Genomic DNA, 16892 nt, shown 5'->3' with positions numbered 1-16892 from the left:
CATGGTCGGAGAAACAGCAGATGCCACGTCACTGTGCCTGCAAGCAATAACTGAGGCATTGTTCAAGGAGAGGAGAAAAAAGCTATTGCCAGATGCCAATCTCTTAAAATGGCACTTTTTGCAGAATGAAACCAATGAATAACTGCAATGATTACGGGAATTCCGATAAAGCAGCTTGGAAGCTGGAGGCAAGAAAAAATAATTATTCCCCACCAAAGCAGTCAGTTGTGATTGCCTTGACATGGAGGTGAATATCGGTTGCTTAAAATAGCAAACACAAATGATAACTTGGTTCATGTAATTGCGCTAGCACATCTGCAGTATCTTTCACATTCCTCAGGTACATCATATAGCAATGGTAACTAGGGAGAAAGAAGGTTTCTATAATCTGTGCAATCAGTAAAGCCCAATGAAAAATTATAGGCTTGGTTTACTCCTATATAGGCTAATAACCTATCTTGCTCATTTTAAACGGCAATGACTTCTCTTTTGCCTAAATAAAGCCTTTGGTGGTTAAATGTTATGGTCATGCACGTAAGTGTGAAAACGCATATTCAGGAACCATTAAGCTATTGGTAATAGTGCTGAGATGATCTTGAACCAAGGAGCATTTTGTCTCATTAAAAGTGCCTTTTACTTAAAGAGGAAATTGCACTAATTTACTTGAGACTGACATGCCACGCAAATCATAAAACCTGATAACAAGTTATTGGCACTGTAATGACAAGCCGTGATTAGTGCCTACTGTCTTGTTGGGAAGTCCAGTAATACTCAGCACAGAAGACCGGAATGAGTCTACAAGGCACATTTCTGTTCTTCTTTAACAACTGTTCTCTAAGGCTGACAAAATAAAAGCTACGTGACAGCAGAAAGCTTGCACAAAATCTCTCTGGAAGTCAATCCTGTTCTCACATAGCTGAGTTTATGAACTGTCTGTCCTCTAATTTATTGAGATGCTAAGTTTTGTCAGTCGCCAAAGGAAAGCCAGGATTCTACTGACAAATTTGGATCAGATCCTCTCTTGCTGAAAGAGGTGTTAGCTCCACCTGACGTCTCTTGCTATAAAGCCATATCACCATTAGACAGCCCCTGCAAACATTATTTTACCAGGTACAGATATGCACACACACACCCCTTCTGCAGTTGTGCTTACTAAACAGTTAACTGATTCCAGTCTCTGTCTTGCCCTTTGAACTGGATAACCATCTGGATTGGTATCTTGCCTGTCACAGCAGATAAAATCAAAGGCCTCTGAAGAGATTACGCACACAACAGAAAGTGCTTCTCACAGACATCATTACTATGTAAGCCCTGTGTGCAACTGCCCCAGCTTGTTGACCCTGATAGTTTACAGGAGGATGTAAGTGTAAAGCAATAAGAAGCATGCCATTTTGTGGCACACCTGAACTCTGTGTTGCAATTCACCCTGCAACACAGGAATACTGTTGCACCTCCAAATTACATGGAACCACTGAATCCAATAAAGGTGCTTTATTATTCAGTTATTGTCCCTGGTAATAAAAAGCCCTGGCAACATAAGATTGCTTTTGCTGTTTTCAACAAACGTGAAGCAGCAAGAGGAAAAATAGCCACAACCAAATTATACTTTACTACTTTATATACACTGGAGGGTGAGAATCATGGTCACATTGATATGTACAAGGATTTGTGTGTTCCATGGCACACCACATATTCTGTAGAAAAAGCACCAACAGAAGCTAGCAATGCTCATCTTAATGAGTGAAGTGTGTATATAGCAAAGGATCCTGTGTGCTCTGTGTGTGTGTGTGTGGGGAGGGTAATACTTGCCTGTGCATTGAGCACATCCCTGTAGAATTCCTGTCACTGTGGTTTTGGCTACCTCATGCCAAGAGCAGAGAGCAGTTTTTTCTCATTGGTTTCTTTTTAATTATCTTTTATGAACACATCAGCACGATGGTATTAGGATTATTCTTCATGACCCTGCTTTTATCCTATGCTTGTTTAAAGCATTTCGTTTAGCATCAGACTAATGCTTCACACACCATCTGAACTTGTGCTGAAAGCCAGCAAAGGTGAATTTATGAACAGCTGAAGCCATTCTCAATGGTTGACTGATGCTTTGATGTCAATTATCACAGACAGTGTAGTAATAATAATTACTTTGCATTTGCCTTTAAAGCCTTCAAAATGCTTCACATGCATTCTCACAGTAATTGCAGACATCTGACGACTTGACAATGGAGTACAGAGGATGGCATTGCAACAACACAGTTCACTCTCCCTTAACAGCAGAGGTTATCAAAGTCCAACCAATTCTAACTGAATGGTGACAAACATCATTGTACTTGTCACTCTTAGACATTTAAACTCTCATTCCAAATGTATGCCCTTGGAGGCAAGTACCACTGGGTTCATTTAACCCAAACTGATTAGCACTGCAGGTTGAAAAACAAATATTTTATGAGACTCATGGTACTTTAAGTGGATTCTGGATCCAAACAATGGACATTTTCTTGTCCCAAATTAACTACTTCTAAGCTCCACTGGTTTCAGCAGAAATCTTAACCAGGTACTTAAACAGGACGGAAAATGCTTTATACTGTTAAGATCAACAACTATGTCTGCTATTAGATTTTGCAAAGGAAACATTGGTCTTAATTGGCTGTTTAGCCACTCCCCTGGATGACTGCCTTGTTCCTATGTTTTTTTTATTTGTAGCCAATTTTAGCAGCAGAACATTGAGGAGAGGACAGCCTAGAATCTTACAAAGCTGAGCTGAAGCGTTTAATGGGCATTCAATTTGTTCCATGTAAACACAACATTGTTAAGTTTCTCTAATCAATGTTATTGCCATAAGGCTTTCAAAAATGGAGCGGAGTTTATCCTGCCATTGAGTGCAAAGTGTTACAAATCACAGCTTGAAAATGGCTGTTAAAATGTTTATATACAGTTAATCTTATATCAGTGCTGAAACTCCAATTCAGCCATTCAGATAAGAAACACAAAATGAAAATTAGCCAGTCAGGGTCATGGCCATGTAGCTCTTCTCTGCAGACAGATTAAAATGCTGAGGAATATGCCATGCCAAGAAACAAATTATAATGCGTAAAACTTGTTAGGCTTCCCTTTAGAATGCTATTTGCTCTGCAGTTTTTGAATCATACCACATTAACCTTCAAGCTCACATGACCTAAAGGGCTGTTGTAGAACAACAATGTATTTACAGGCTTAAGTGATGAAAATTCCTGAAAAAGAACTCTGAGAAAGACACAGTGAGGGAACAAGCAAACAACATCACAGTCTTCTAATCAGTTAAGTCAGGGGTGGGGAACCTCCGGCCCGTGGGCTGGAAACGGCCCGTGACATCATTGGATGCGGCCCGCGGACTCTCCCACGTAAGCCGCCGCCATTGCTTCCGCAGGGCTGCCCGCCTGTGTGTGTGTGTGTCGGGGGAAGCTGGGAAGGCTTCACCCCGATCGCGCTTCTGAAGCCGGGTGTGTGCGTACCTGAGTACTTCCGTGGGGCGGGGGAGACTTTTCCCCAGATCGTGCCCAGCCGCCACAGTGGCCGGATGACAGCATGTGTGTGTATGGGGGTGGGGGAGAAGCCAGGGAGAAGCTGGAAGAGTTCTCCCCAGATTGCACCCGGCCGCCACAGCAGCCGGGTGCTTGCGTGTGCGTGCATGTGTGTGTGTGTGGGGGAAGAAGCCGGGGAGACTTCTCCCCGGATTGCACCAGGCCGCCCCAGCAGCCGGGTGCTTGCGTGTGTGTGTGTGGGGGGAGATGCTAGGGAGAAGCCGTGGAGACTTCTCCCCGGATCGTGTTCGGGTGCTTGTGTGTGTGTGTAGGGGGGGAGAAGCCAGGGAGACTTCTCCCTAGATTGCGCCCAGCCGCCCCAGCAGCCGGGTGCTTGCGTGTGTGTGTATGGGAGGGAGATGCCGGGGAGAAGCCGTGGAGACTTCTCCCTAGATCGTGCCCGGGGTGCTTGCGTGTGTGTGTATGGGGGGGGGGAGAAGCCGGGGAGACTTCTCCCCGGATTGCGCCCGGCCGCCCCAGCAGCCGGGTGCTTGCGTGTGCGTGCACGTGTGTGTGTGGGGGAGAAGCCGGGGAGATTTCTCCCTGGATCGTGCCCGGGGTGCTTGCGTGTGTGTGTATGGGGGGGGGGGAGAAGCTGGGGAGACTTCTCCCCGGATTGCGCCCGGCCGCCCCAGCAGCCGGGTGCTTGCGTATGTGTGTAGGGGGGGAGGAGCCATGGAGACTTCTCCCCGGATTGCGCCTGGCCGCCCCAGCAGCTGGGTGTTTGCATGTGTGTGTGTGTGGGGAGAAGCCATGGAGACTTCTCCCCAGATTGCGCCCGGCCGCCCCAGCAGCCAGGTGCTTGCGTGTGTGTTTATGGGAGGGAGATGCCGGGGAGAAGCCGGGGATTTTGTGATTTTGTGAAATTGTTGTATACCAAGAACTAAGCAGTTATTTTTGTAGTCCATGTCTGAATTGCACTTACCTTGTAGATAGGGATGTCACTACAGTCCTGGTGATCACAAAAGAAATAAGGGGGCCCATCTGGAATCATGAACAGGCCTCAAAAACAGACGCAGTTCAATTGCTTTCCTTGTTAAAAAGTCAGTTAAAAAGTATGCTAATAAAAAATTAGGGAAGATTATGAAATACATAAACCGGATTTTGAACTCAAAATGGGTCTGTTCCCTTGGCCTGCTCAAATCCCATTCCAAGGGACTTCTGATGAGCCATCTCACCAAGTCCAAGCAAAATACTTGATCGTAGTAGTTAAAGATGATTATGAATGTTCCTGCATTGCTTATCCAAGATCAAAAATGTACACTTCTGGCTTACAGAAGAAATTCAGACACTCACAGAATCATCAGTGAGTGCCAATATCAGGCCTCAGAGTCCATAGGATTTGAGCCTTGATAAAGGCACTTTGAGAACCAACTCTAAGTGATAGGTTTTAAAAAATTGGTTTCTAAGTTCTTGGATCAAGTTCTAAGCCCAGAAATATGCATTGGTGAAACACTGGAGGGAAAAATGGTTTAAAGGGAGGGAGGGGAAGCAAAGTTTGGGCTGTTCCTTATCCACTCCTGGTAGGATTGACAAACTCCAGGTACTAGCTGGAGATCTCCTGCTATTACAACTGATCTCCAGCCGACAGAGATCAGTTCACCTGGAGAAAATGGCCACTTTGGCAATTGGACTATATGGCTCTGAAGTCCCTTCCCCTCCACAAACCCCACCCTCCTCAGGTCCCACCCCAAAAACCTCCCACTGATGGCGAAGAGGGACCTGGCAACCCTAACTCCTGGGGTTCTATTCCACTAAAATATGTGAACTTTATCAGAAGAGCTTTAAACTGAATCCCCAGGAGTGGGGTGGGATCAAGCTCTAAATGTGATGAACTGTATGAAGCTTCTCATCCATAGTATAAAAGCAAAGTACCACCACTTTGAAACAAGGTGATTAGAACATGCTTTATTTGACTTACCCTGGCATCTGTGACCTTGAATTCTCTTAGGATGTACTGTGGCATGTTGTACTCTGCCATGGGATCCACCACAAAGTACTGATACCTTGCTGAGCGCTCTGCTGGCCAGTACTGGTGGCATTTTTCCTGGAGGGAGGAAAAATCCAATTTCTTATTTATTTTCATTCCATTCTATCTTCCATGGACTTGGGATCATAACAATATCATGCCAAAATATTTGAATGCTCGTCTGTTGCATTCACAAATAATACTTTACCAATTGCACCAATATTGGGAGCATGACACATGCCATTTCAATTAGACTGTATTATTAAATAACAGTGTAATGTGACACAATATTATATACTGTATTTGCAATTTTTAGCAGAGCATAAGTGTTCTCTGCAGTGATACAAGTATAGCTCAACCTTTGCTCCAGATCCACCCCTGCCTTATGTTGGGGGAAGCAGAAGCCTTTAGCTGTGAGAAAGCCCTTAAGCCCCACTGTGCCCACCCCAAAGGCCATCAGAGTATTCCTGTTCTCTGAAAGGTTAGGGAAATTTTAGTGGCAATGAAACCCAGTTGGGAAGCTCTGTCTTGCTTGTTAAGCAGCCTTTGTGGCAGCAATTTATAGTAGATGATATGATCAGACTGCCAGTTATAGTTACTAGAAGTGCCCCAAACTAGAGGGATGGTATATTTTTATATGTGTTGGAACAAACCTTTAAATAATGTGTATTTTCGAAGTCTTTCACAGTCAGAGTTCATTGGTTCCTGTAGGTTATCCAGGCTGTGTAACCATGGTCTTGGTATTTTCTTTCCTGACGTTTCGCCAGCAGCTGTGGCAGGCATCTTCAGAGGAGTAACACTGAAGGACAGTGTCTCTCAGTGTCAAGTGTGTAGGAAGAGTAATATATAGTCAGAAAGGGGTTGGGTTTGAGCTGAATCATTGTCCTGGTTAGCACATTACCTTTGTTACTTTTTGCAGGACAATGATTCAGCTCAAACCTTTCTGACTATATATTACTCCTCCTACACACTTGACACTGAGAGACACTGTCCTTCAGTGTTACTCCTCTGAAGATGCCTGCCACAGCTGCTGACGAAATGTCAGGAAAGAAAATACCAGGACCACGGTCACACAGCCCGGATAACCTACAAGAACCAATGTGTATTTTCCTTTCCCTAAGCTTTTTGATCCACCTCTTCATCCCCTCAGTAACTTAGAACTTCAAGGCTTACTGTATGTCAGCTTTACAAAAGGCACGAAACATTTTACTATCCCACAAAACAAACTCACTCACAGATAGCTGAATAAATGTGAACCATATTCAATGAAATATTTGTCCTTGTGTTTGACACCTCTGCCAGCTTTCTGATCCTTGCTACCTTCCCCCTTTCACTTTACCTCTTTCACATTACCTCCTTTCACTTTACCTTCAGTCTCTGGTCTGCCTCACATATTCCCAGTAACCTGAGGTGCACACAACACTTTTTCCCTCACACTCCTTTTCACATTGAATCTACCTGACTGTCCTTATGGACTTGTTAACACCCTCTACCTGTTGTCCCATTCATTTTCACCCCAAATACCTTTTTTCCCTTTTTCTTTTCCTTATCTCTTTTGACAGCTCCAGGATATTATTGACCTACTGTGTTGATCAACATCTCTCATCTGCTCCCCAAGCCTCTCTCTTGCTTTTGCAATATTTTGCACCTCGCACACTCTTTACATGTGAGATACCATAACTCAAAGAAGGAATATCCCTGACCGTCTCAAAGGCAGCACTGTAATTCTTATTACGGCAAGCCTTTTAGTACTTTTCAGTAATCTTGAGGGCTTAAAACTACACACTTTTGAAAATGCAGAGAAACACATGATTCCGACACACATCTCAGTGGCTTGGGTAAGACTATTAGTAGCTTTGGGACAAGGACATGGGGGTCCATTTTTTTTCAAACTAACCAAATAAAACCTTTATTAGTATATAATTCTGCTGTTATTGCAAACTGGTTCATTCCATTGTAAACAGTCTGAGAAAGGTTAATAAAGTTCAAGGCTATAAACACACTGCCAGAACTGCTATGTCTAGCAGAATGAGTACTGACTGATAAAATATGGAGAAATAAAAAATACATGACTTAAACTTTTAGCTGGTCTTGTGATAGTTTAAATTTTATTATCCACCTATGTTTAAAGCATAATACTGCATTGTCTTTATAGCTTTTCAAACAAACAAAATGTTATACCTAGTCAGGTGGCTTATAGCCCTATACTACGTATGTTCATTCAGACATAGCCCCCTCTGTAGTCAATGTGGTTTACTCTCAGGTGAGAGTCTACAGGATTGGATCCTTAACATGTTTATTTCATTCTTATGGTGAGTGAAAGCACCAAATTTTGTAGATGGCTAATAGTATGAAAAACTTACTAAGATCTGTTTTGGAAGCCTGTTTTTAATATACATTTTAAGTTCATCTAGGTATATAGCATTTTTTTTAATGTGAACATCGTACAGAATCCTTACATTTTCGCTACAAAAGTGGTTTGCATTCTACAATCGCTATCTTTGCAAAATTGTGTGATCAGCTTGCTACAAGTCTTAAAAGTGTGTAAAGTTGTCCCCCAAATTGTTACCCTTGATTCTGCTCCATCCAAAGTTCCCTGAAGGAGTTGGATACTATGCCATAATGCTTGTAACCTAAATTCCAGCTTGGTAGATAGCCTAGTAAGCAGGTGACAAACTGTCCAGAGCGTTGATTCTTCTGATAGAAGAGATCCGTTCTTGCCTCATTCACAGATCTAAGACATTTTGTCATACATGATTACAGTCTGTCTTTCTGGCTTTTGGAAGTGATGAAAATATTAAGTATAGGTGTTCAAAGTGGTGACAGATCAGCAGCACTCTGAAATATCTTTACTGGATTTCCTAGCCTGCCAGGTTGACTTTTGCCCTTGTTCATCAAGCAGGATCTTGTGAAGCAGACAGAAAATGTATAGCATATTTTCAAGGCTCATGATTCTCCCAGATTGGCACATATGCTTATGATGTTGTGAAAGCAGAAATTCCAAAAAGGCCACCCAGATGTCATTACAAAGGCCACCCAGGGTTGATCAGATAATGATGGTATTTGCTAAGAAGAATGACAACCATATCTGTGGCAATGTTGTGTGCCTGAATAGTTACTATCATGACCAAAAATGTGATGTACATATTCCCTAACCCTGATATCAGTTTCTCATGACTATTTTTAGACATTGGGACTGCAGAACTCATTCAGACATCTCTTCTTTGATGCATACCACTTTGCCTGAATCGTGACAGCGACTGCCTTGAACATTCTGCTTATTTAATTAGTCAAGAAGGAAATCCACCCACCTGATAGTTATTTTTATTTGATCTGGTTCATTTCTGCACATTTCTCTGCCCCTTTCCTTCTGAATGGTACAATTTCAATTTTTTCAAATATAAATATCCCACACAATATCCATTCTCTTGGCATACTGTAATTCATTGTCCATGGGTACAAAAACCTGATCTGCAGTTTAGTCATCAAGTATGCAGGTGTGGACAGTGAGAATAAACAAGAACAGCACCATCCAGCACTTCTGGAATAATTTTGTCTTTGACTGGGGCTCTAAGAGTTCTCTTTGATAGTAGTATGGATACTCTGTAAAAAATTTAAATGACATTTTCCTGGAAATCCTGGTACTGTTTTTTAAATTACATCCTTCTGATTTGCAAAGTGAATCAAATTATTCATCATCAGTGTTCTATCTGTCTTACATTACTAAGCCTAGCCAGGAATGGATTTCCCAGTATAGTATGAAATACGTTTTTGACTTGCTTCTTAACTATGCATTTGCACTAAATGAGTTAGAAAGTTGTGTGTGTGTGTGTGGGAGGTAGGTTCCACAGGTCATCATTAGGAAAACATTTTCCATCACACACTTTCAACTGGGTATTTCTGCACCACAGAACACCCAATGTGAGAAAATAATTGTTTGTTTGGTTTTTAATTAAACCAACTAGACCATCAAGCTTGATCTTTTGGGATTTGGAAGGTACTTGTGGTCTCCAGACTTAGTGATACTAATAATCAGACACCTTGCTGATTGCATAGGGTGATTTCATATGTGTGTTGACATCCATCTTGGCACATGATCCAAGGCAAAGAACAGAGACATCAGCTCCTTTAAGACTAACTTATAAACAGGAAGCCTTTGTGTGTGTGCACGCTCCAATGAACAACAGAAAGAGCATTTTATTGCATAGAGCAAGATCCCAAAACACTGAAGTGGGACTTGTTTGCTGCATATCATTCAGCCAGGATTCTAGGGTGGATTCATTCATTCATTCATTCATTCATTCATTCATTCATTCATTCATTCATTCATTCTTCATATTTTGCCTGTTTTTCCCCAAAAGAAATACTCAAGGCTGCAAACAAATACAAACAGCAAACAGAAATAGGCAAAAGCAGGCTATAGGAAGGAGTCTTGCTTTCTCTCTTTTCCTCTCCTGAAGAAGGGCTGGCCCCTGATGAAGTACATATGAAAGGTAAGGAAACGACTGGCAAGGCAGGTTGATATAAAGAGCCTTGTTCTTGCCTTCTGAAGGATGGCTGGATACTGATGGAGTCTGAGAAGGAGGGCCAGCTGATGTCCTGGAAATTATTCTGCTGGAGGTTGTGAAAGTTGAGAAGAATGCTTTGGTAGAAATGTCTAGACCTTGCATGATGAGCTGCCTTTGGGAACAAGCCTACAGTTTCAGAGATAGAATGCACTCAAAGCTGGAGACTCATCTATAGGAGTGTGATGATACAAATATTTTTGGTCTGAATATTTAAAGAGCTACTGGGTTGAAGATTTTCCATTAGCATCAGCTATATTGTATTTAAACAGCATGTTGGGGTGCTAGAAAAAAAATTAAGCCTCCCTAAGCCTAAATCAGAATATTAGAACATGAAAGGCCCACACTCAAACTATGGTGCTTTTATCTGTCTGGTAATGGAAATTATACTTTGGCAGCCAACCTGACATTATTTTAAACAACTTTTGTTAAACTGAAAACAGAATACAGAATTTAGCTTATGTCACAATAATAAATCCAATCTCTGGCTAGCTAATCTTTATCTATTATTATTAACAATAACAATAATTATTGTTCTGTCTCAGTGGTTTTTCAGATTTTCTACCTTTGAAAGCCCTTTCAATATACACACCTGCCATGGAAGCTCAGTGTGGTATACCAGAATCTGGGATGAATTTGAACTCACACACTCAAAGTCAAGCCAGGACTGAACAGGCCTGTTAAGATTTGAAGGCATAAACCTCATTAACAACAAATGAGTTGGTTATCCTGGGTCTTGAGTGTACTGCTTCAGGCTTCATAACCAAACATTCTTTCATACACAATTTTCCCTACGCACAGTAAACAGGGGAGAGAGGGTTAGTTGTATTTTGTATCTTTTAAAATAGAATTTCTAAACCACCTTCAGCTATGGAAAAAGGCAGCAGTATAAATAAAGATGATAGAAAACAGAATTCTAAGCCCAACCTTCTCCCTGACATGCTACTTTCCTAGGTCTTTTGTGGGGGAGTGTTCTGCTACATAGCTGGGAGGGAAAGCAGCATGGCATAGCCAGATCTCGACAGAACTCGGAAGCTAAGCAGGGTCAGCCCTGGTTAATATTTGGATAGGAGACCACCAAGGAATACCAGGTTGCAATCCAGAGGAAGGAAATGGCAAACCACCTCACTTTTCCTCTCTGGCCCCCTCCTTAGAGAGGATAGAGGACCTGCCCGTATGGCCCCCTGTCTCCTTAAGGGAGGCTGAATCCTTGATTGACCAACTCAGAGCAGAAAAAGGCCCAGGTGCTGATTTTATTCCACCCCAACTTCTGAAGAATAACAAAGACTGGAGGATTTTTTTCCTGGCCTCATTTTTCACCTATATAGATAGGACTGGACATATGCCAAAGGACTGGGACAGGGCGATTGTGGTGCCATTTTTTAAGGAAGGAAAGAGGGACAACCCGACTTCCGGTGGTGCTGCTGGGGAGAGCACTCCATTTCCCCAGGCTGTCCTGGGAGAAATCCAAGTTTGCGTTATTTCTGGGGTACATAGATACCCCAATCCGACCCTTGCAAGTGGGTTGGAAAGCAGGAACTCCCTGCAGCCCGCAAACGCGGTTTGACCTCCTAGGTACTCTGAGGGGGCTTTTTAAGCCCCTCGGAGTCCTGGACGCCGGTCCTGCGAGGGCACTAGGGAAGGACATCGCCAAAACGCAACTTAGGCATCAAGCTCCACCCTCCACCACCTTAATACCAACATAAGGACTACATAAAGAAAAGAACCTCACCTCTTGACACCCAAGTGAGTACAAAAGAACTCTTCGTCTACTTACTGGAAACTTGAACAGACGGGGGGCTGATAAGAATATTTCTGGGACCCCCATTCCTCCTTAATCCGAACTGAAAAAGTTTGATCTGAGTTAGCCATCGGGATTAGCGACAGGAGCCTTATCAATCCGATCAGCCTAAACCATAATAAAGAGTCGGAAGGATACCTTTTGATTGACAAGAACTATCACCAATGGGTCCAAGGGAAGGGGAGGGTGATTTTTCTTCCTGATTTTCCGGCGAAGAATATCCTGCCACGTTTGCAGTAAGGGAGCGCCTGGAACGGAAGACCCTCTATAACAACCTATCTATCATCGGAACTAAAATAACAGGAAGTAGTTGTAGGACCGATTACGCGTCGCACTCGAGTTACTTGGAAATCATTCCTGAAGGAACAACCATCGAGAAGAGGCGGTAGAAGGTCCACGGCACTAGCAACTTCCTGTATACTTCCTGATCAGCCCGACCTAGAGCGACCGAAAAAAACTCACTGGTATTTCAAAACTTTAAAACGCAATTCTAGAGCCAATTTCGACTCTTTTCAACCCGAAAAAATTATAAGGCTGATGTTTGAATTATTATCTTTTAATTAGAACTTTAAAGGCCCTGTCTGTGGACATGTATTTTACCAGCTTCTTTTGGCTTAATACATAGCCCTGCTCCTATGAAATCAAAGGGAATTTTACAGAATTCAAACATGGAAAAAAAAATACAGGACATGCTTGCTAAACATTCTGAGGCGACAATTAAACAATTAAAACAGATTTCAACACAGATGGCTCAACTGATTTCAATGATGACGACTCTTGACCAATCATCACAGGTAGGCAATCAGAAGTTGGATCTGGTTATAGAAGACATAAAAGTCTTGAAAATTCAAACGATGACCACAAATACAGACATACAAGCAATGGACTCTTCTGCCCAAAAAGTCATGGAAGAATACAAGGATACAAAGAAGAAGACAGAAGTTCAAGAAAGCAACCAGCCGGCGATAAAGAGATCAGACATACAAGAAATAGACTTTTCATTTAAAAAAGTCATGGAACGACGTGTGGATATAAGGAAGAAGAGAGCAGGGCAAGGAATACAGATTGAAGCCACGATGGAGATGAAGCCCAGAAAGAGTTATTTTTGGATACGTATCCTGTCTGAGGAAATGAGAGAGAACAAAGAAATCCTGTTCCCATACCTGACTGGCCTATTTCAGTTACAGAAGGAAGTATTAGACCATGGTTAAAGGATTGATTTAAACATGATTGCTGGATCCAAAGGCTTTGATAGTGTGGACGGGTGGCATGGCTATTAATGATGTAGTGGAATTAAGATTAAGACATCATTTTGGGAATAAAGGGCTAGAAATTCTTGAGAAAAAAGACTGGATTGTTAAAATGTTTGAAGTGGCAGAAATGGCAAAACTCACAGCTATTCTAAATGAAGAAAATGACGTTCGGTTTCTGGGGGAATGGGAGGCGTGGATGCATTATTGTGAATATGAGTTAAAATTGGGAAGAATGGAAGAATATTTTCTAATCTGATCCAGAGGATTATTTTTGGGTTTTTTTATAATTAATAAGCATAATTATATTTACTAACAGATTATGGTTTTTTTTATACAGGATATTGATAGTTTATTAAGATTAGATTAACTACGACGAGATGAACTTTTTATTAAGAGGAAGATAGAGGTGAAGGGGAAGTCAAAATTTTCCATTTCTTTTTTTTCCTTTTTTTTCTTTATTATATGTTATGGAACTATAACAACTTTAGGTTAGAATTGAAATTTTATATTGTCATAGATGTTGTTTAATGCAATGGAAAATTTTTAGTATAAAATCCAATAAAATCTATATAAAAAAAAAAAAAGAAAGAGGGACAACCCGGCCAACTATAGGCCTATTAGTCTCCTCAGCATTATTAGTAAATTGTATGCCAAGCACCTTCATGACAAATTTACCAACTGGCTAGATCAGGAGGACATAATTGTCGATGAACAAGCAGGCTTTAGGGAGGGCAGGTCTACTTTAGACCACTGCCTGATTTTACAATATTTAATTGAAAAATATTCTTCCAAGGTTCCAACAGCTTTGTATGCAGCCTTTATAGACCTTAAAGCAGCATTTGACTCTATTTCTAGAAACAGACTCTGGGAAAAGTTAGAACGTTCTTCTATAGATCAAAGGCTTCTATACTGGATCCGTACTCTGTATATGTTAACACCACCCTTCAGGTCAGATGCAGCATACAAAGGCATCTTTCAAGAGTAGTAAACACCTACAAAGGAGTGAAGCAGCGTTGCATTCTGGCTCTTAAGCTATTTAATTACTACATCAACAATTTAGTTAGCAACTTAAAAGATCCTGCTTTAAGCCCTCCAAAGCTAACCCATCGCGATATCTCTGTCTGACTCTATGGTGATGACACAGTCCTGCTTTCCAGGACCCCAGTGGGCCTTAAGAGCCATACAGAGGCTATCACAATATTGTTCTGTTGAACAACTAGACATTAATTTCTCAAAGACAAAAGTTATGGCCTTTGGCAAGCACACTAAAATACGAACATGGAGCACTGATGGCCACAAAATAGACCAGGTACTCAAGTTGAAATACTTAGGAGTAGTCTTACAAGCCTCTGGTTCTAGAAAAGCTCACAGCGATTACCCAGCAGAGAAAGGGCAAAAATCTGACTTAAACAACATTAAATTTTTAAGAACTAAGGGAGGGCATTACTTCCCAGCTGCTCTTAAGCTTTACCAAGCGAAAACACTGGCACAACTGACATAAGGGGCCTTACTTGGGCCACCTTCATCTACTTTTGTCCCACTGGAGCAGATTCAATCTAAATTCTTGAGAGCAGCCCTCCATTTACCTCGTTGCATATCAAATGCTACAGCTAGACTGGAGGCAGGACTGGTGAGGGTGGAGGCAAGGGTTTGTGCTGCTTCCATTATTCTTTGGCTTAAATTAAATCTTATCTCTCAAGGACTGCTACCCCTGCTTTTACAGGATAAGTTCCAGTCAACATGGCTAAAGACCATTAATAAAATGGCCTGGTAGGCCTTTCTCCACCTACCTTGTTAGCCATGGGCGTAGACCAAGCATCAAGTTTCTTGAAGCAAAGGGTGGAAGATATTGAACACCATTCACACCTTGGAAAATCACAATTTTTCCTAGTACCTGATAAATCTAGATACTTTGCCTCACCTGCGGCTTATTTTTATCATCTTGAGTCTATTAATTATAGGAAGGCCTTTACCCTTGCCAGATGCCAGGTTCTACCATTGGCTGTTTTAGAAGGGAAATATGAGAAGATCCCTAGATCAGAGAGGTTATATCCATGTGGAACAGGGGACATTGAAACCATCGAACATGCCCATTCTACCACAAAGTTAGATCAAAGCTTATTTCCCCGCTACTTGGTAAATTCCCTGAAGAGTCAGTTGTGCTTTCGGCAAAGAAGCTCCTATTAGGAGAAGACCCTCAGCTTACGCTCCAAACTGCCAAGTTCTGTGCTGTTGCTATTCAAATACGCAGAACTTTATTAGAAAATGATTGTTAGAATATTTTACAATTTTATCAATTTCAAGATGATAATTTCCCCAGGGGTTGCTTTTATTGATCTTACACCTTTATATGTATGGGCAGTCTGCAATTCTGCGGTGCAAAACTATTGTGTCTGGAAATTTTGATGTATTGGCACGTGGTTGGTCAATCGACCGTATTAATAAATTTGAATTTGAAACCACCTCTCTTAGTCTCTTGCCTTGAAAACCCCATAAGTGGTTGCCATAAGTTGGCTGTGACTTGATGGCACTTTACACACACACACATACGTCCTCACATATGATCTGAAGTGGCATATTCAAGATAACAGGTTTACCACCTCTTTTGCTGTTTGTGAGGATCAGTTTAGACTAAAGAACTCACTAAAGAATGCAACTAACACTCTCTTATAACTGTATATCACAGAAGAAAGCTTGGTTAAAAATGAAAAGCTCTCTTTCAATAAATGTAGCCAACATTATCAATATTCTTCTTGAGGAATATGTGACAAGTTTAAAAAAAGACCCTCGGGGTTCTTTAGAATACAGTCTGAAACCCACTGCCCTAAACCATTGTTTGGTCAGTTTACACATATCATGTCAGCCAATGTATTTTATCTATGTTAAAGAACCACAGGTAATTGCAGATCCCTGGAACATGCATCCACACATATATAAGACATATTAGTTTCATCTGTGCAATTTTTTGTGCACACGTGTAAGTAGCTGAGTATTAACTTCCTTTTTTACTCTGCCTGGTGAAGATTTAAATGTCAACTGAAAATCCAGATATTGCCTGTGACAACAGAAATGGGTCCAGTAAAAATCAACAGACTTACTTTTCTTTAAATTTTGTATTCAGCAGGACAACAACTTTCTATAGTTAATGCATTTTTGACATTTACTCTCTGAAATAGGCCTTGTACTTACTCTGCCCATTTCTCGTAGCTTGGTAAGCATGACTACGATGGTTGAATTGTGTTCCCAAAGCATCCTCCAGAAATCTTCTGTTGTTTCTGCCAAAGGTCCCTGTGTAGCTATATAGGCTTTTTGTTGTCTATATTTAAAGTAAGAGGACAGACATTTACCAATCAAAGAATGACTAAGGCTTTCTTCTTGCATGGGAACATACTGCTGTGACATCATTCTAAGAAATGTACAGCTGTAAATTATTTATTGTAAGCACATTAAAACATATTAAATATGGTTTAATCAAGCCATAGCATTGTTTTATTTTTAGAAATTTGTGGGGGAAATGCCCCATTAAAATGTAATTTATGGCTTTATCTTATTTAAATTTTAATGCAACTCTAATAGCTCAATTTCGTGTGTCGTAAAAAACACTTAGGAAACACTTAGGAGTGCAGCTCCATTTTGCATCCAAGGCTGACTGTCATACAGTCTATTGAGTTTATGACTTATAGCTCCAAAGTACTTCTTTATTAACTCTTTCAGTAGCATAATGATGTCAGAAAAAGTGAGGAGATA

General features: G+C 41.3%; 1 protein-coding gene across 11 annotated transcripts in view; it reads right to left on the bottom strand.

The window, feature by feature from the left end:
- LOC130477124 (receptor-type tyrosine-protein phosphatase delta) overlaps positions 1 to 16892 on the bottom strand; it is a 619168-nt gene that overhangs the window by 19651 nt on the left and 582625 nt on the right. For all 11 annotated transcript variants that reach the window (XM_056849115.1, XM_056849116.1, XM_056849118.1 and 8 more), the window contains 2 exons: positions 16335 to 16461; positions 5479 to 5604 (listed from right to left, as the gene is read on the bottom strand). In XM_056849115.1, coding sequence (XP_056705093.1) covers positions 5479 to 5604; positions 16335 to 16461 — 253 coding nt within the window. The remainder of the gene's footprint in view (positions 1 to 5478; positions 5605 to 16334; positions 16462 to 16892) is intronic.

The sequence above is a fragment of the Euleptes europaea genome, chromosome 4 (genome assembly GCF_029931775.1).
Source record: "Euleptes europaea isolate rEulEur1 chromosome 4, rEulEur1.hap1, whole genome shotgun sequence".
NCBI classification, from domain to species: domain Eukaryota; kingdom Metazoa; phylum Chordata; class Lepidosauria; order Squamata; family Sphaerodactylidae; genus Euleptes; species Euleptes europaea.
The sequence above is the reverse complement of the archived record's forward strand: the minus strand, read 5'-3'. Positions and strand labels throughout refer to the sequence as shown.